Raw genomic sequence first — 20,431 nt, forward strand, 5'->3', positions numbered from 1 at the left:
GTAGTCGACAAACCAAAAGCTAAAAAAATTAAGGAACTAATTAATCATCAACTTCACAAACACAAGGCTAACAAAATACAACTTGGCTAAAATAATAAATACCTGCAAAACAGCCACTGACCCAGCTACAATTATGGCAGACGTGTTTTGATCTTGCCTTAAAGTGTGGTAACCACGATTGAAACCTTCAACCAAAAACCTATGGACAGACCTTGACCAGTTGTATTGATTCAAGTTGTCAAGGTTATCCAACAATCTAAATGGTATGTTTGTCACAGTCCTAGAAGTCCTGGAAAAATACAAAAGAGCAAAACATAGCAACAAATATAAATGACAAACATTGTCTACATTGTCATTGTCATCGTCATCGTCACTCTGTAAATAAAAGTATATCCTATTAACAATGTCATCTATTGTTATTGGTTGATGTTCTAATAATGACTCGATCACCCCGCACACAACACTATTGAATTCTACATCAACCCCAATAGCATTCAAACCCAAACAAACACAAACATCTAAAACAAACAACTGTACCAAATGTTGCCCGATACATATACTTTCATGTTCAAGGACACACCGACTAAGAATATGTTTTAACAACACTCCATTGATATCCAATGGTTTCACCATCTCAACACACCACCTAAATGGAGTGACTCCAATTCGAGAGCGATGTATTGATCTCAATAAACCATTAACTTGAACAATGTAGTCTGTTTTACAACGGTTACAAACCACAAGCTAAAATACCAATCAAATAGTTAAAAAACATGTTAAAAAACATCAAGATATGAACTTAATTAACTATAATAAATAAATGGATCATAATCACAAACATTTACCTTCCTTGACTCACCCTCTTCTTCTACCATAGGTATCTAAAATCTCCTACTCGGGTAAACACTTTATATAGGTAAGGTATTCCAATAAATAAACAACAAACACGACACCCAAATAATAGTTCGCGATTAACCAAAAATACTAAAATTTTAAATCTATTATAAAAGTTATATAAATGTTAATAATTACACCATACAATAATTTATTAGAATTGTGAATAACAATCTTATCATTTTTATAATAAAATCTTGGCTTCATGGTAACTTTTTGTAAACCAATCCTGATTTTAACTTTTTACAAAAAAGGTTGATGAATTTAAAAAATATATAAAATACCAAGTATGGATACATGTTTTTAACAACAAGCCACTATAATAAGCACAGATAACTAGGTTGAATTACTCATCATTAATTAAAGAGACACACTATGATCAATTAGCATTGTACAAACTATCCAAAATATTACCAAGGTCACTAAATAATAAAGAAACACCATATATTTAGGGAAGAACATCTTTCCAAAAATTTTCAATCCATCTTTTTGTCCTAGTTTGGGACTTCAATTTTTGAAACGAATATGCTCATGCACTATTGTGTACTGAACATTGAACGAAATCGACAAAATAAATGGTAGGGACACAATGTATTCATCAATTTTGTAAACATCTTTTCAATTCACACAGTTAACACAAAAATCAAATTCAAAAACTTCTTAAATCCACAAAATCAACAACTTCTTTGCAATCATCACTAAATGGTGGGGTCAAATTGGAATGTCATTTATAAAAATCAATAAACAACTACACAAAACAATGAAAAACCAACAGAAACTAAGCGTGCACAAAAACTAGTTAAAAAGGCAGAAACATTCAACCTTCTCACCATCGACAGCAAAATCAGGGTAACCCATTTCGCAGTAGGTTCCAAAATCGCAGGAGAAAGGGTTTTTCCGTTGAAGTGAAAGGGGTTTGGGTTTGAACATTAAAAGGAGAAAGGGGGTTTTGATTTTTCACGATGGAGGAGAGCAGAGCGGGTTTTGTTTCGTGTGTGTGCGGGTTGGGTTTTGTGAAACGTGGTTGGGGAGGTAATTGAAGGTTCAGAGTAAAGAGATTTTTGAAAACTAAAAATGAAAAGAGGGGTTTGGGGAAAGCGTTGTGTGATGAAGGGTGAGTTTCAAACACGCACGCATCAAAACATTCAGCTTCAGTATTGTGATTTCAAATTTTAATTAAATTATAAAAAATTTGAAAATTAAATATGTCAGACCACATCAAGTTGGTAAGAGAAGTGGTAAAAAAATGAGTCATTTGATCATTACTCATCTAGTTATATCTATTTATACTTTATTTTTTTTTATTATTATTATTTTATATTACTTTATTTTATTTTAGTTATTTTATTTATTTTATATGATTTTGTTTCATTTTCGTTTAAGTTTATGTTATTTTATTTTATTTTATTTTATTTCATTTCAGTCTATAGTAATTTTTTATATTTTATTTTATTTTATATTATTCTATTTTTAATTTTACTTTTATTTGATTTTTAAAAGAAAAATGAACGAAAAAAAAAACAAAGTGGAACGGATGATTGAAACGAGATGCACAGAAAGATTCATGTTCTTGCACACTACCTATTCTCTTTTGGTGACAATCTCCACCTTTTCCTCATTTGGTGACTCCCTCCCATGCACCAGTTACTGAGTTAGGCAGTGGTGTACAAAATAGAAAAAACTGGCATTTTGGGTGATTGAAAAGAAATAGATTTTTTTCCAAAAATGGGTGCCTTTGATCCGTTTATTACAAAAATCAGTTAATTTACTAATTAATTATATGGTAGAGTTAATTTCTTAATGATTTGACTAGTTTTTTTACAAAATTAGATTATTTTGATTTATTTATTATAAAGATGGATCAGTCTACTATCACAGATTTGATTTGATTAATGATATGATCTTTTTCTATCTTTTTTTAAACTTTTATAATAATTTCTAAAGTTATATATATATATATATATAAATAATTTTTTAATAATTTGATTAAAAATATTTTAAATAAAATTTTATGATTGTAAATTTTATAATAAAATAAAATAATAAAATTTAAAATATAAGTTTTAAAATATCAAAATTTTTATAAAATTTTATTTAAAATAATTTTAATCAAATTTTATTATTGTAAATTTTATAATAAAATGTAATAATAAAATCTAAAATATTAAGTTTTAAAATATCAAAATTTTAATAATTTTTTTACAATATTTTTAATCAAATTTTATAATAAAATGTAATAATAAAATTTAAAATACAAAGTTTTAAAATATCAAAATTTTAATAAAATTTTATTTAAAATATTTTTAATCAAATTATTAAAAATTTATTTTTTAAAAAATATATAAAATTTTAGAAATTATATAAAAGTTAAAAATAAATAGAAAAAAGTCAAATTATCGTTAAACTGATTTTGTTATGTAATTAATTAATAAACTGACCTATTTTTATAATAAAAAAGGAAAAATGACCTTTTTTGTAAAAAAAAAAAAAGCAAAGAAATAAGGTGGCAGAAAACAATGGGAGGAACTAACCACCCCTTCCCATTTACGTAACCTAATGTTGAGGTATCAAGGACCTTCAGTTTTGAATCCTGAGGGATCCCTTGGTTAATATTCATGAGCTTTCTCAAAGGCCCCCGTAATTCTGTCACTCAGTGTTTGATCACATAAATCTTGTATGAAATGGTTGATGTCGCATGGTTGTTCGCCTACTGTTACTACTTCCCATTCTTCCATCATCATGCCTTCATGATTAACCACGTTGAGACCGACGCACACTACCCATACCCGAACCACATTTTTCTTCCTCCCGCTAAACCGGTAGACGCTAACTTTCCTCATAATCCTACAACTCAGACCCACATTTTTCATCTATCATCATTCTCCATAACCAACAAATACCATCACATAAAAACAACAGCTCCCTCTAGATTCTCTCCCCATTCACGCGCACACAAGCACTCATCCTTTCGCATTTCCAACTACACATTGTCGCCACCCATTCCCTCACCATCTTCCTCACCTCCCTTTTTCATCCATCTTTCATCTTCTTTCATTTTCTTCACCAAATAGAGGACTCGCTCACGCTTATCGCCTTATCACTCACATCTTCCACTTGGACAATAGAAAACAGAATACCAAAACAGTTTCCATCACTCCCAAGACTATTCCATCATCCAAGTAACAGAGAACAACCATCACCCAATCGAACAGATAAAGGGAAGAAAAATTCGTCGGCCGCATTGCCGGAGGCGTGTCAAAGTTTGATTGGAGAAGAGCGATTCCGGTTGAGGGCGCGACAGTAGGGCTCAGCGGCGTGGCTCCCAGACCTGGTGTGGCCGGCGCAAGAAGAAGAATGAGGGAGTTGGAGCGCCGTGGATGACGACGACGCTTCTGGTAGCAATGAGTGGAAGGAGTGTCTCGTGTTTGTGAGTAAAAATGAGATCAAAGGAGCACTCGGACGCGAAAGGGAATGAAAGAGAAACAGTGATGTTAACGCTAGCAGCTCCTTCGGCGGTGATCGGCGTCGGCAACATTGGCCCTGGCCAGCCATGAGTGGGTGAGGATTGGTGTTGCTCACGCAGAGGAAGAAGAAACCCTTAAGGGATTTTTATGTTTTGATAGTTATTTTGGGGTTGGGCTTAAATTGGGTTATTTTTCTTTCCGTACCCCACTTTTAATATTCTCAACCTCTTGTCTATTGGGTCTTGGGTCTTGGGTCTAGCCTTGTTTTGTTTCCTACGCGCATCCCCATTTTAATATTTACACCTTCATCATTTGTATGTTTGTTTGTGTTTTCTTTTCCTATTCCTATTTACTCGTTACACCCGTATTATTTAAGTCCTGCACCCCTTTTGCCATTGGTTCTCGTCTACTTACTGTACCCTGCTTTTCACAATTCGCAGCCTCAATCTATTTTAATTTTATTTTCAGCCTTTACTCCTTGCATGCACCCTTCCATGCATCTTATCCCATTTTTCACCTTTGTTTTTTTATTAAACCCCATCTTTTTTACACACATGTTATTTTTTTAAAAAAGTTAAAAATATTTTAAAATTATAAAAAATTACCAAAATAGAAAAATTTTACAAAAATGAAAATTGTTTTCTTTTAGTGTTTATTCAACCTTTACGTCGTGTGATACTAATTTTCAAATAATTTAAAAATATCAAAAAAGATATAAAATTTCAAAAATTAAAAACATCAACACTTTCTAACAAACAATTTCTCTAAGAACTACGTGAATCTTGATTTTCACTACGCGTAACGGACTTCCGGACCTAAAATCTAGTTCTTGTATAGCATGTCTTATTTTACTGTTTTCCATACTTTTTCTATAATAAACTATGGTGACAACTTCAAAATCTCTTTTTAAGCTCGTCTCTTTTTTGTTCGTCGTCTAGTCGAGATTTTGGTTGTAATAGATGGCAACTCCATTAGAGATTCAAGCCATCCTTTTTTCATGAGTTGCTCTACTTGCTTTTGTATTTCTTTAGTCTCTTGTGGATTGCTCCTATAGGTTGGCATGTTATGAAGGATGTCCTTGGAATGAGATCCATATTATGTTCAATACATCTTTTAGGAGGTAAACCTTGAGGAATGTCTTTGGGAAATACATCTGCATTTTCCTTGAGAATGTGCTCCACACCTAAAGATAAAGAAACTTTTACAGAAGACAAATAAATATTGTTAGGCATAAGCATATATAGGGGGTGTTTTTGTCATTAACACTCTTTTTACCTCTTTTTCTCTCAAAAAAGGACTTTTACCACTATTTGATTTTTCAACTTTACTCCCCTTTTCTTGCCTTTTTTGGGTTTTCTCTCCCACTCTTATTTTCTCTCTTTCTTCTTCTCTCTCTTTCTTTTTCTCTCTCTTTCTTCTTTTCTCTCTCGCTCTCTCTTTACCCTCATTTTTATTTGGTCCTCACAAACCTCTATAGTTGATAAAGGTGTTACGGGCACCTTTTGCCCTTTAAGCAAGAAAAAATACTTGTTGGATAGACCATAATGTCACCTTTCTATCATATTGTCAAGGCCTTCCTAATAACAATTGACTTGTTTCCATAGGAACCACATCACATACCACTTAACCTACATACTTACCTATAGAAAAAGTAATATCCACCTGCTTATCCAGCACCAACTCTCCATCCTCACTTAGCCATTGCAAAAGCATAAAGACTAGGGTGTATAGATGTCTCCCAAACCAAGCTTTTCCACCAGCCTTTTACTTGCTACATTGGTACAACTCTTTCCATCAATGATGATTGAGCTCACCTTTTCCATAATTTAACATCTAAAATAGATAATATTTCTTCTTTGTGTCTCATCCTCCTCCTTGTTCATATTACCCAACAACCTCCTAACCATTAAAAGATCTCCCTCCAAAAGTGGTACTTCGCATTAGGGGTGGCAATGTCGGTTGGCCCGGCCCGTTTAGGCATGCCCCGCACTTAGCCACACATGGATAGACTCAACATAACGTTGGAAACTTATAATCTAAATCTCATATTGAGTGTAAGTCTTACAAGTAGAAATGAAAAAGTTGGACAACTTAGGTCTATAAACTCATTATCTTAAAATTTTATATTGAAGGTGGTGTTAATCAACTCTTATATGGATTGAACTCAGATCTGCTTGATGTTACCCCTGAATATAGTCATTGTATTGAAAGTCTTCTTAACAAAGAGTTTAAGTAATTGTGGGGTACTCAATTTCAAGTGAGTAAATAAAATTTCGTATTAAATATTATAGATACATATAAAATTTTGTGGAAAGTCGGAATGGCGAAACTTGGACAAAAACTTTAAGAGTGTCAAATTAGATTTTTTATATATAAATTATTTTTTCTAATTAAATAAAAAAATTCATTTTCTTTGTTTCAATCATTTTCATAAAGTGATTCTTGTATGCATTTTTCAATTTATAATCTTTCTAATTCATTAAATTAACATTATAAGGATATTCTAATTTTTAATCCAATTCAAAGTTATTCAACTAATTCATTATGTGCAACGAAATTCGTAGTTCAACCCAAGATACATCCATAAAATCTTACAAAATTTACCATATGTAATGGAAAACACAAAATTTCTAAATTTCATAATCTATGATATACTAATTTCAGGACAAATATAATTAGGGTTAGTGCCAATTTTAGAAAAGAATCCTTACCATCATAATTAGGCAAACTAATTCAGAAAAAAAAAACTTAATTTAAGAAAATCATCGTAATATGAGAATCATAAATTATAATAAGATACTAATATCGATTCATGAGAGATATTGTGCATTTTTCAATCTTTTGTTTCCTAATCTATCTCTTTATATTTCTTTCTATTCTCATTATTTTTTGATGATTTACTGTAAAAGAACCTCATCACTAGTGATAAAATTTATTACCTTTCATTAACCAATGTCCATCAAATTGATTTTTATTTTACTTTTTATACAATAAATATATATAAATTTTAATATATAAATAAGATAGATGATAAAATAAAATATTTTATTAAATTTAATATAAATAAAATAATAATCTATAAATATAATTTTAAAATATATATAACATATATAAAAAATAGAATTAAAATTTTTTTTGGGAGCCATGGCTCCCCTTGTCACAACAATGGTCCGCCATTGAAAAGTCGTATGTGTGGCTATGAATGAGATTTTTTCTATCTTTCAAGATCCACCCAACAATATAGTGCCAGAGCCAAAATAAATGATTTTAGTTCTTATACAAGTTCTAAAAAGACATATTCCACCTTTTATACTCATGTCATGATGATCCAATCTGTGTAATCAACTTAACATGTTGGTTAATTGTATTATCAATGTGGAAAGGATTCATTCTTGAAAAATATATTTTTGAAAAACCAAGTGAGTTTAAATTACTTTAAGGTTGTGCGTTGAAGATGGTGATAATCCATGTGAATTGAGCTTAGATTTCATTGTTGTTATACCTCCCTAATGAATCTTCCCCTAAAAAAACCTATCACAAAACTCTTATTGTTGGTTTTTAGGTTTTTAAAGTTTAGAAAATATATTTTCAATGGGTAAAAAATGTATAATATTCCACATTATTTCATACATAAAGCAAATGTAACAAACGTTTAGTAATATCTCAATCTAACTCTCTAAGTCTAAACAATAGCCTAATTTTTTTTTCTTCATCCACTAAATAATATCTAATAATTAAAACATAAAACACTCCTAAAATCTAATTCAAATTATATATATCTAGACATATATTTAACTCTAATTAACACCTTTGGTCTCTTAAATTTCCATACATTTTGCGTTCCTAGAAAGTTGAGATATTAAAAAGGGTCTAAATGACAAAAGCAATGGTAGGGAGCATGAAGTGATCCCAAGAGTAGAACTTGGTAACATCTAGATTAGAGTTGTTCCTTCAATTTCCGGGTAAGAGTATAAACTAAGGAAAGAAAATTGGGAATGCCGTATGAAGTCTGAGAAGCAGCACTATGAAGACCTGGTCAACAACCTCACTGCATACATAGTACAAATTCAATGATGTAACAGGGCATAACCAACCTTTTCAAAATTTCATTGTCATGTCTACAACAAAACAAATAAATACAGTGCCATGCTGAAACTAAAGTTGACTGGTAAACAAACAACCAGTGAAGAAAGATTAACACACGACCCAAAAGTCATAAACCAATGAAGAAAGAGTCACACATGATCAGAAAATTTAAGCCCAAATTTGCATTATTACTCGATACAACAACAATGGGTTCTATCCAAAGGAACAACATTTAACAGTATATGTGGCTAGGTATAGTTGAAAAATCTATCACCCTTCATGTAGTGAGATTGTATCAATGAAGATCTCAGATAATACTCAATTCAGGGTACTTCTCACTAGGACTACTCTGGTTGCCTGCTATGTAAGTAACTTTATCACTATGTGATACCTGAAATAGAGAAAAATCATGATGTGCCTCAGTAAATTGTAAAATAAATATTTTAGAGATTGAATGGATAACCTTTATAGGAAAAATGAAAGAAAGGAAGAAGAAGAGACCTTATCCACCAATATGTATCATGGGCCTATTTGCAGTCTTTGCTATATCAAACATGCCAGCATGTGAAGCTTTCTTCTTCTTCACCTAGAACAAAGGAAAGATAACATTAAGAAATAGGATAGTACAAGACCACTCATAATATTGCTTACCTAAAGTTGGACACACAATTTCAAGTAGTCTATGATCCACTATTGACTATGTTGTTCAAAAGCAATCAAAGAGCTTACTAGGACAAGAGCAAACAGATGGAAAATCATAGGAAAGAAGTGAGTCAGTAACATATTATTCAATGGAAATGCTCACGTTAGTCTAGAGGTTGAAGGTGATAAGTTATGATGCACTGATACCTCAATCTGTGTCATGTATTCATGTTTGACACATATCAATATCTGATACTTTACCGATATTTATCAATAAAGTATCTAATCTATAAACTTGTAATACTTTTTGTGATAAAAATAATTTATAACTTTTTATTTTGACAGTTTTTAAGATATTTGATTTTAATTTGAATTCACACAATAACAATATATATTTATCATGTTTTAAGGTTTTTGTAAAATTTTTCAATATGCATATATAACGTATCATACCTTATTGTTTTCAAAATAAGTGTATTGATATATCCGATACGTACCATATCCGATACACGCATCATATCCATGCATCATTATAAGAATAGTTACATTATAAGGGTCTACCGATTGCCAAATGAGGCTAAACTTCACCTAACTCTATCACCCCCACCCACTTTTTTCTCCATATATACATAATCTCTAACTAACTCCTTTTCAGTTAGGTTGTGGGGTGTGTTGTCCCTTCTTGCTATGCTCCTCTTATTCCTAAAGTATATCTTTTTTAATAAAGGTTCACTACCATGTTAAATTAAAATAGCAGTGAGTGAAATTCTATTGCAGCATCATCATTATATTAAAAGGATGATAAATCCTGGTAAAGAAATAAAAACATTATAAATCATTACAACACAATTGAGATTTAGCAATAATAATCAGAAGAAGTGCATACCGCTGCTCCTATTATCTCCCTAAGTTCATGATCCTCTGCACCACATCTCAAAGGATCTCTTAAACTAACCTGAAACACGATCCATATAAGAAAATCACAAAAATCTTTTAATGAAGCTCTCATTAAAGATGCTATATGTATGCCATGACACGTTTTATTGTCCCGACTGATGTCAACATCCATACATACATCAAGCACCTTTAACTTGAACATAAATGGTAGAGATAACATCCATAATGACCGGCATGTCTTGAATAGGGAAAATATTTATCAGTTTCATTGATAAGAAAATTTTCAGAAATGATTAAGAATTCAAAATAATGATGAAAGTATATTAGTGCGCCTAAAAAATCAATTACAAGTAATCAAATAAATAGAATATCAAATGAAATAGCATGTGCAATGGAAAGAAGGGGCAAGACAGTGCATGTTCAATCCAAAATATTGTATGAGGTAGAGCCATATTTTAATGTTTGCAAAGTACTAATCCAAAAGTAAACAACTCCCAGAACCATACTCAGCCATTGAAACAGCTAACTGCAAGAAATCAGTCACACTCCTTAAAAAACAAGACTGCTAAAAGTTTGCATAGAAAGTCTTGATTTTACTTGCCAAAAAATTTATAGGCCTTAAATACCAATTTCTTAATCCCGAGTCCTTCACCCTCATCACCAAACTATCCAATTCATTTACCGGTACATTTAGAAGGCCTGCAATTAATATGATCTACGATGCCCTGATACTCAAAATGGAAACATCAAGGTGTTTGTTCCCATGTCAAATACTGATACTTCTCCATTCATATCAATTTTTTAAATTAAATTGCGATCATCATAATCATGAATTAATGAGAAATTACCCCCACTCTCTCTTTCTTCACCGATATTATGCATCTATAATGTTTTGCTAAGAATCCAAAACATAGCATATCCTAAATTTCAAAAAGATCATCGTATTCCTGTAGTTGTACGTACTCATGTCGTACTAAGCATCCAGACTTCATATACTATCATCAAGTTTAGCGTTACAGATTCACCAAAAACATTAAGTATTCAAATAGAAGTGACATCACAGATTTTAGCCCAATTACCATCACCAGGTTTAGGGGACAAGCATAGTACACTGAGCTTTGATGATTTGAATATAACTTACCTCCGAAGGACCAAATAAACAGACTTTGAAGTTTCCATCAGCAAGTAGCCGCAATCTATTGCAACCAGCACAGAAATGCTCAGTCATTGATGTGATAAACGAAACTCTACCTTCATGCCCATCTATTGTGAAATTTTTGGCCGTATCTGTAGGGTGATCCTGATCTCTTTTTAAGCTTGGAAACTGTTTCATCTGTTTGGTAATGATGGTTATAAAGGGTCTCTATCTGCTATAAGAGAACAACAAAATGTAGTATAAAAGTTAGGCCTCCAGTCTGAATTCTACCTTACCACTGTATCCAACATTTCTGAGTAGGGTACAAGTTTCTTGACATTCCAAACATTCCCATCAAAAGGCATGAACTCTATAAAGCGAATATCAATTGGCTTGTCCCGGGTCAGCTCAACAAAATCACAGATCTCATCATCATTGAATCCTCGCATTACAACACAATTGACCTGAAATGCAGAGAAACATCAAAGATACCTTAAAATTCATCCATCAGTGACATGAAATTTACCTGAGGTTATGCACCCTTGTTGAAAAATTCATTTGATTAACTTAATGAATTTGAGCAAAAGGGTAGCTGCTCATGGGAAGGTGATCAATGAGAAACACTAGCAAAAAGTAATGATATGTAACCAAGAAATACCTTAACTGGATTAAATCCAAGGTCTATGGCAGCATTAATTGAATTCATAACTTTTTCATGCCCTCTACGTCTGGTCATAAACTCAAACTTTGCAGGTACCAAAGTGTCTACACTAATGTTGAGGGAAGTAAGCCCACAATCTTTCAGCCTTGGAAGTTTTCTCGTTAAAGCAATACCATTGGTAGTCATGGACAATGTTCTCAGTCCCTTCAAGTTTGATAATTCCAAACATATGTCTTCAATATCCTTTCTAACAGTTGGTTCCCCACCCGTCAAACGTATTTTAGTTACCCCGGAGCTTACAAACAGATTTGCCAATCGTAGAATCTCAGTTTTTGTCAAAATTTGAGGGCTAGGAGTGAGTTCCACACCTTCTGCTGGCATACAATACTGACACCTTAAATTGCACCTCTCTGTTACAGATATTCTCAAGTATGTGTGAAGCCTTCCAAATGAATCTACCAACATATCAGAGACGGAATTATCCTTTGGCAGATCTTCAGACACCGAAGCACAAGATGTAGTGGCCAAAGCTCTTGTGGCACATTCATTCAAGTGTCCACCGAACAAACCTTGACGAATACTATTGGCAGCACAGAACGAACTCACATCACATTTCAACTGCTTCAAGAAAATTAGTGTCACATGCCAGCCACATTTTCATAAACAAAATTTGAACACATATAAACTCCACCAAAACCCCAGATTAATAAATTCTTAAACAACAAAAAATAATCATCTGGGTATCAATATTTAATCCTTCAAGTACGCATACGGTAAAAACTTAATTTATATTAAAATGGAACAACTAAGTGATTGATTTTTGCATTTTCTAGGTTGGTAGAACCAGAGGAGGAGTACAAGTTTATTACTGAATTTGCACATATATTAGTACCACCACACCCCAGATTAACACACAAAGCATGAATCTAGCACAGGCTAACCAGTACTCTTAGGACAAGAAATAAAATAACAGTTCTCATCTGCATGTAAATGGGTATCACTATAACTTATCATTGAAGTGAGCATTCGATAAAAAAAGAAACTGAATTGAAGTACAATGAGGGGGTTTTCCATGATCCTGATAGAACAGGGAAATTATAAGTTTATACCCGAAATTTGACATGGCATGAACGATTCAGTTAACTTCATAGATGTGTTCCAAAACGTCAATTTTCAATCCATTACAACCAACTTGATTAACCAGTTACATCACCAAAAGAATAAGCTAAACAAACCGAGAGAGGGAGAGGGGTCTCACCGGAAAGGAATTTGATAGGTTAAACCCAATTGGGTAGTGAAAGAATTTTGATAAGTGTCGCCTCATGGTTGACGCTGAAACAATGAATTTGGACAAAATATTGAGTTGGGGTTGGAAAAGTTTTTCTCTTTTTTAATAATTTTTGTCTGGGACACCAGAGACTCATAACATATGTATCTATATATACAAGGTAAGAGGAAGTTCTGAGATGTTGTCGTGTTTGTTCTGAAGGGTAAGGTGACAGACACTGTGGCAAAGAGACCCGAAAGTGCAAAGTGCCGACTCCATTGTAATATATTATATTCTATCCACACTATTAAAAAATTATTTTTCTTAAGGGCCATATGACCCCAAACATTTTTTTTTCCTAAGGGATTAGTTGGTTCCAGTTTTAGATATCCACCACAGATTATCTTTTCGAGATTTTTTAAGATGTGGAAGTATATGGTAGTTTTCAACTAAGGATGTAATTGTTGATTTAATTGGATTTTGAAACTTAATTATTTGAATTAGTTTTTCAATTAACTATTATCATAGAAAATTAATTATGAATTGATTTTCATTTAACTATTGTCATAAAATATTAATTGTGTAATTATGTAAATTTATTGAAAGGTTGTTGTAAATAGAGGTTAGAATGTATTCACAATCCTAAATCAATCCAACTTATCGCAAATTCGAATCGAACTCACCAACTATAGAGAAATTTTAATTTTACATTTAAATTTAGAATTATAAATATATTTAATCTAAAAAATTAAATTTATTTTAATTATAATATAATAAATATATAAAATAAATTAAAAAATATTTTTTAAGTAAGTCAATCCATTTAATTGTTGGGTTAAATCAAGTTACAAAATTTTTAATTTATCAAAAAATAAGAATTGAGTTAACTTATTTCTGACTCAACTTGTTGTGACTTATCCCATTCACTCTTTACAAGTGCTTAAATTGAATTGTGAATTGAAAAATTATTTATAAAAGGGTATTTGAATTTAGTGAACTTGTAGGGGAGAAAAAAAAATCTGAAATAACGATTGCAAATTAAGGAAAATATATGAATTATAATGGTGATCGAAGCTTTAATCATATCTCCTCACGATGGGAAAGTTAATCGCATCCACTGGCTTTGATAAAGGTAAACTTAACGGATGAGAATTTTTGTTATTTTATTTTGTTTGGTATATTATAAAAAAATCCGTAATTTTGGTTATTAAATATTTTTGTCATAATTTTAATAGTTTAATTTTTCATTATATATAACCTTAGTTCCAAATCTTTGTTTTAATTTTATATTATAATTTTGTTTAATTTTTAACTTTAAAAATTACTAAATCACTATCAATGCACATTTATTTAACAAGTCTTTGTGCTACTATTTCAATTTTTCAAATACAATATGTTTTTTTTTTAATTTTATTATCTTATATTTTACAAATTTCGTATATAGAACTTGTTAGACCGATGAAAATAATATGTCTTGGTCTTGAGAAGTCTCACATCGCCTAATATAAATTAGGGAGTGGGTGTTAGTGGTTATACAATGGGCTTTAAGTCCATGATGTTCTTTGTCTTAGTTAAAGACATTTTAAGTTTGTATTTGACTTTTCTTATACTCTTGTAGTAAAATGTTGTGAGGTTTTGTTAAATTCTTGTTTTGGAGAGTGTGTGTGTGTACTTGGAATCAAAAGGCATAAGAGAGTAGTCTATGTGTTGTACAAATTTTCACATAGTGTTATTCTCTAGTTGTCATTAGACAATGGTTGTGTTTTTTCTCCGATTTTAGGTTTCCATGTTATATTTGTGTATAATATTTTTTTTTATCTTATTTCTCTATTAGTAAAGTGATTCTCATGGATAAATACAGTAATATTCTTAATTGATAATGCATTTTTCCCAACAAGTGGTATCATGGCTATGGTTTGGTAGAATTTTTTCTTAGTATGCTTTGTGGTTGCAGCTTAGATCCATATTCCACATCAGAAAAAATTAATTCCTTATTGTTGGAGAATCATTCTTATTTGTTGAAGTTGTTGTAAGGCCCAATTTTTCCTGCCCTAGCATTTTAAGGGTTGCCTTGCGTCTGTTGGGCCTGAGGGTTGGCCCAAAGGTTAAAAACCATTCCTAGTTGCCCTAATCTGCACTTTTCACTCTTGCAGAAGAATCAGTCATCACCTTTGCGCCTCTCGTACAGAACGCTCCGCTAGGGTTTACTCTGAACCTTCTTCGAGCCAACTCAAACCCAGCTCCTGCTTCACCTCTTTAGCCATCCTTAGGATCGCCGTGTTCACTGTGTTCGTATCGGAGTGTCCCGCTAGCTTGTTTTCCAGGTAAGGGAAGCTAGGACCTTCTGTTATTTGTGTTTTTCCGCTGTTTTGGACATCTTTTCGTGTCTGTATGGATTGGTTGGTGTTGTGTCCGTTTTGGATCGAGTTAAAGCATGATTTGGTTCGTGGTCTTGGCTGCTGTATGAGAAAACAGTGGCGAGTACTGGTTTTTTCGCCCAAGCGAGGTAGTCTCGCCTAGGCGAGATTATCAGAGGCTCGCCCAGGTTTATGTTACGTGATTTGTCGCCTAGGCGACGCGCGTTCTTTTTGAGCGAGGAGTGCTCTCGCCTAGGTGAGAAGGGACTCGCCTGAGCGAGACCTCGCAGGGTTCCCTGTTCCCTCGTTGTGCCCTCGCCTAGGCGAGATGGGACTCGCTTGAGCGAGAGGGTCCCTCTCGCCTGAGCGAGCCCTGTTGGCTTGAGCGAGACAGCGGGCAGGTTTTTATGTTGTTATTAAGTGGTTCACCGATATGTGGCTTGTTTATCTGACTCAAATGCCTTACTGGAAGGGTTGTGTGATGATAGCATGATTAATATGTACATTTGAAATGGAAATGGCATGTTATTTGATTGGGTATGAATTGGAAAGCATGAATTGTATGAATTGTTAATTGTACATGATATTTGTGTTATGGGAAATTCTTGATTGGTGGGTGGAACATGTTTAAAGTATGGGTAGGGCATAATTCCATGACTCTTGTAGTGAGAGATCTTAGTGGCGTCTCATCGATTGGACGTAATTCCATGGACCCTCTTAAGGGGAGTCCCTGGTGGTGCCTCGACAAAAGGACGTAATTCCACGGGGGGTCGTGGTGTTGCCTAAGGGCTAGGGCGTAATTCCACGAAGGTCACGTGGTGGTGCCTCCTGTAAGGGTATAATTTCGTGAAGGCCTCGCGGTGACGCCTCATTGCTAGGTCATAATTTCATTACCATGTGGTGGTGCCTCAGTTACGTATCCGGATAGCTAAATCTTAGGGTTTTATATGAATGGGTACTGCATATGTGGGTGTCTGCTATGTGTGTTTGAATGTGGAATGGTATGTTGAGTGCCTGATATAATGACTTCTTCGCTAGCTTACCCTTTCACTTGCTTGTGTGTTATGCGTGGTCTCTTCCTTTGCAATGATCATCAACCTTGTTGATGTGAGCAGATGTGAGAACCCCTGGCAGTAGTGATGGTAATAAGAATGCTGCAGCTTAATGGATTGGACAGGTGTTGGGCCCATTGTGGAGGATTTTATTATTTATGTTTTCTTGTCCGAACAAGACCTAGTATCTTTAATTGTGTTCTTTTCAGTACATTTCTGGTTGGGCCATGGGGCCCTTTTCTTGTAATCCGGGTATATTTGACGTATTGTATACTTTCTACCCTAAACCTCGTACCCTCTGAATATTCATGTATGTGATGTTTTATCAATTGAGGTTATTCAGTTTTTGGGATGTTACATTTATGGTAACAGAGCGGTCAACCCTTAGGTCTGTGGACTTAGGTGTCCACTTAGTTTTCTCTGTGTCGTTCTGGGTATTTTTCGCTAATTCCTGTCTTATCAAGTCTAATCAAGTGTTTACCTGTGTGCCAGTGAACTATGGCACCATCCCGTAGAACTCCGCAATCTTCCTAGGGCGATGTGCCAGATATCGCCAGAGCGATTGAAGCAATGGTAGCTACTATGATGCAGCAAAGTACGGCAATGATGCAACAACATGAAACATCAATGCAACGACAAGCGGCAGCGCTTGAACAGCAGCAGCTGGTGATGCAGCAAATGGAGGCTGTCAGGGCGGCTGCTGAAGATGCTCACAGGCAGCATATGGAGGCCTTCCGCCAGTTGGAGGAGAACAGGGTAGTTGCCCCCCCTACTTTTGGCCCGGAGCCACGACCTACGGCCAGGGAGTGGAGTCTGGAGGACTTTCTGAAACACCACTCAGTGAAGCTTGGAGGCAAGACCAGTCCAGACGCAGCAGACCAGTGGCTGAAAGACCTGGAGAGGATATTTGATGCCAAGATGTGCCCAAAGGAGAGTAGACTGGCGTTCGCAGTGTACATGCTCAAGGGTGAGGCTGAGCACTGGTGGGTCAGCATGAAGTCTATTATGGAGGAGAGACAGGAGCCAGTTACTTGGGACGTCTTCAGGAGGAAGTTCCTCTCCGAGTACTTCCCTGACAACGTCAAATACCCTAAAGAGGTAGAATTTTTACAGTTGACCCAGGGAAGCAAGTCGGTGACTGAGTATGCAGAAAAGTTCAAGTACCTCAGCCGTTTCTACACCATGCCACTAGACGAAGAGTGGCGATGCCAGAAGTTCGAGAACGGCCTCCGTGGAGACCTTCGTTTGATGGTGACCCCGCTATCCATCAAGGATTTTGCCGCCTTGGTGGAGAAGGCAAGGGTCATGTAGAAGATGAAGGTAGAGGTGGAAACTCAACACTCATCCCAGTAGAGGAGGAAGCCCTACACTAGGCCCTATTTCCAGTCTCAGGGGTCTAGGGAGTCTTTTTCCCAGTAGAACAGGATTCAGTGCTACCAGTGTGGGGGACCGCACAAGAGGAATGTCTGCCCCCAGCTTGCAGGCTTCAAGAAGTGCAACAATTGTGGCAAGGAGGGCCACTTTGGGAGGGACTGCCCCACCCTTGCTAGAACAGTGATGCGACCTCCAGTACAGGCTCCTACACAGAACCAGCAAAGGCACAGAGGCAACAGGCCTCAGGCGACCGACAGAGTGTACGCCATGACCGGAGCGGAGGCTGCAGGCTCAGGTAACCTTGTTATAGGCCATTGTTTGATAGTTGGGAAAGCTTGTTGTGTGCTATATGATTCTGGAGTGACACACTATTTTGTGTCAAATGCATGTGTGGAACGGTTGGGTCTGTCGGTGTGCGAGCTATAGTGTGAGCTTGCGGTGTCTACCCCGGCGTCGGGTTTGGTCAGGACGTCATCCTTGTGTGCGAGGTGTCCAGTGGAGGTAGAAGGACGCAGGTACAAAGTGAACCTAATCTGCCTACCTCTACAGGAGTTGGAGGTAATCCTAGGGATGGATTGGCTCTCTGCCAATCGCATTCTTATAGATTGCCGAGAGAAGAGATTGTTATTCCCAAACTCGAAGGAGTCTGAGTTGTTATCATCCCAAGGGGTTCTGAAGGAACTGCGAGGTGGTGCACAATGCTTTGTGATCTTCACGCATCTAGAGGTGGAAAGAGGAAAGATGGAGTCTGCCAAACCAGTAGTGCAGGAGTTCGGGGATGTATTCCCAGAGGAAGTGTCGGGGCTACCTCCTCACAGAGAAGTGGAGTTCTCTATTGATCTAGTATCGGGGACGGGTCCGGTGTCGATGACTCCATACCGCATGGCTCCAGCAGAGTTGGTTGAACTTAAGAAACAGATAGAGGAACTGATGGTGAAGCAGTTTATCCGACCCAGCACTTCGCCTTAGGGAGCACCATTGTTGTTGGTGAAGAAGAAAGACGGAAGTTCACGTATGTGTGTGGACTACTAGCAGTTGAACAAAATGACGATCAAGAATAAGTACTCCCTTCCGAGGATAGATGACTTGATGGATCAACTACATGGGTCATCAGTGTTCTCGAAGATTGATCTGCGGTTGGGATACCATCAGATTTTGGTAAAGGCCGATGATGTACAGAAGACGGCCTTCAGGTCCAGGTATGGCCACTACGAGTATGTGGTTATCCCTTTTGGGGTGACCAACGCTCTGGCGGTGTTCATCGACTACATGAACATGATCTTCTGGCATTTCCTAGATAAGTTTGTTGTAGTCTTCATAGACGACATCCTTATCTATTCCAGAACTCAGGAGGAACATGCAGAACACCTGAGGTTGGTGCTTGGTGTTTTGAGAGAGAAGCAATTATACGCCAAGTTGTCCAAGTGTGAATTCTGGATGGGTGAAGTTCAGTTTTTGGCATGTGATATCCGCCCAGGGGATTGCAGTGGACCTAGCGAAGGTCGAAGCAGTGGTAAAGTAGGAAAGCCCTAAGTCTGCCATAGAGATCAGGAGTTTTGTGGGGTTGGCGGGCTACTATAAGAGATTCATAGAGGGATTCTCCAAGATAGTGGCACCCCTGATACTTCTTACTCGGAAGGACCAACCCTTCACTTGGACGGACAAGTGTGAGGAGAGTTTCCAGGAGCTTAAGAGAAGGTTGACCAGCGCACCGATACTAGTAATCCCAGACGTGGGGAAACCTTTTGAGGTCTATTGTGATGCCTCTCACCTTGGGCTCGGCTGTGTGTTAATGCAAGAGAATAAGGCAGTAGCGTATGCTTCGAGACAATTTAAGGTGCATGAGCGTAACTATCCCACTTATGACCTGGAGTTGGTCGCTATAGTTTTTGCCTTAAAGATTTGGAGGCATTATCTTTATGGTGCACAGTTCCGGGTGTTCAGCGATCATAAGAGCCTTAAGTACCTTTCGATCAGAAAGAGCTGAATATGAGGCAGAGGAGGTGGATGGAGTTCCTTAAAGACTATGACTTCGAACTGTTGTATCATCTGGGGAAGGAAAACGTGGTAGCAAATGCCCTGAGTAGGAAGACTGCACATCTCATGATTAAGGAGGTGGAACTACTGGAGAAATTCAGAGACATGAGGCTACAGGTAGAGTTGGGGTCCGAGGCCATTAGGTGTAGTACCTTTACTATATGTAGTGACTTCTTGGACTCAGTCAGGGAGAGGCAGTTATTGGATGCCAATTTGAACAGGGTTAGAGAACAACTTGGATCAGATGAAACCAAAGACTTTGCTTTGGGTGATGATGGCATACTGAGGTTCCAGGGCAGAGTATGTATACCTGATGATACGGGGGTAAAACGGTTAATTCTTAAGGAAGGACATAAGAGTCATCTTAGTCTGCATCCTGGCATAACTAAGATGTACCAGGATCTCAAGGAAACCTTTTGGTAGCAAGGGATGAAGAAAGATGTGGCTCAGTTCGTGTCAGCATGTTTAACGTGCCAGAAGGCGAAGGTGGAGCATCAGAGGCTCGGTGGGATTCTACAGCCTTTAGAGATACCAGTATGGAAATGGGACAGCATCTCCATGGACT

General features: G+C 35.9%; 2 protein-coding genes across 2 annotated transcripts; one reads left to right on the forward strand and one right to left on the reverse strand.

Moving 5' to 3' along the window:
* Nucleotides 1–8,925: 8,925 nt before the first annotated feature.
* LOC114171291 (GTP 3',8-cyclase-like) lies at nt 8,926–12,922 on the reverse strand. Its single transcript, XM_028056420.2, has 5 exons — nt 11,777–12,922; nt 11,415–11,582; nt 11,125–11,316; nt 9,973–10,041; nt 8,926–9,030 (listed from the first exon to the last, which is right to left on the reverse strand). The coding sequence occupies exons 1-5, from the start codon at nt 12,242–12,244 to the stop codon at nt 8,947–8,949; spliced, it is 981 nt and encodes a 326-aa protein (XP_027912221.2). The 5' UTR covers nt 12,245–12,922; the 3' UTR covers nt 8,926–8,946.
* Nucleotides 12,923–17,025: 4,103 nt separating this feature from the next.
* Nucleotides 17,026–18,798, forward strand: LOC146886876 (uncharacterized). The gene is made up of 3 exons (XM_085671911.1): nt 17,026–17,757; nt 17,875–18,124; nt 18,434–18,798. The coding sequence occupies exons 1-3, from the start codon at nt 17,026–17,028 to the stop codon at nt 18,796–18,798; spliced, it is 1,347 nt and encodes a 448-aa protein (XP_085528037.1).
* The last annotated feature ends 1,633 nt before the right edge of the window (nt 18,799–20,431 follow it).

Source organism: Vigna unguiculata, chromosome 4 (genome assembly GCF_037176805.1).
Source record: "Vigna unguiculata cultivar grain cowpea cultivar isolate G323 ecotype 2 chromosome 4, ASM3717680v1, whole genome shotgun sequence".
Classification (NCBI taxonomy): Eukaryota; Viridiplantae; Streptophyta; class Magnoliopsida; order Fabales; family Fabaceae; genus Vigna; species Vigna unguiculata.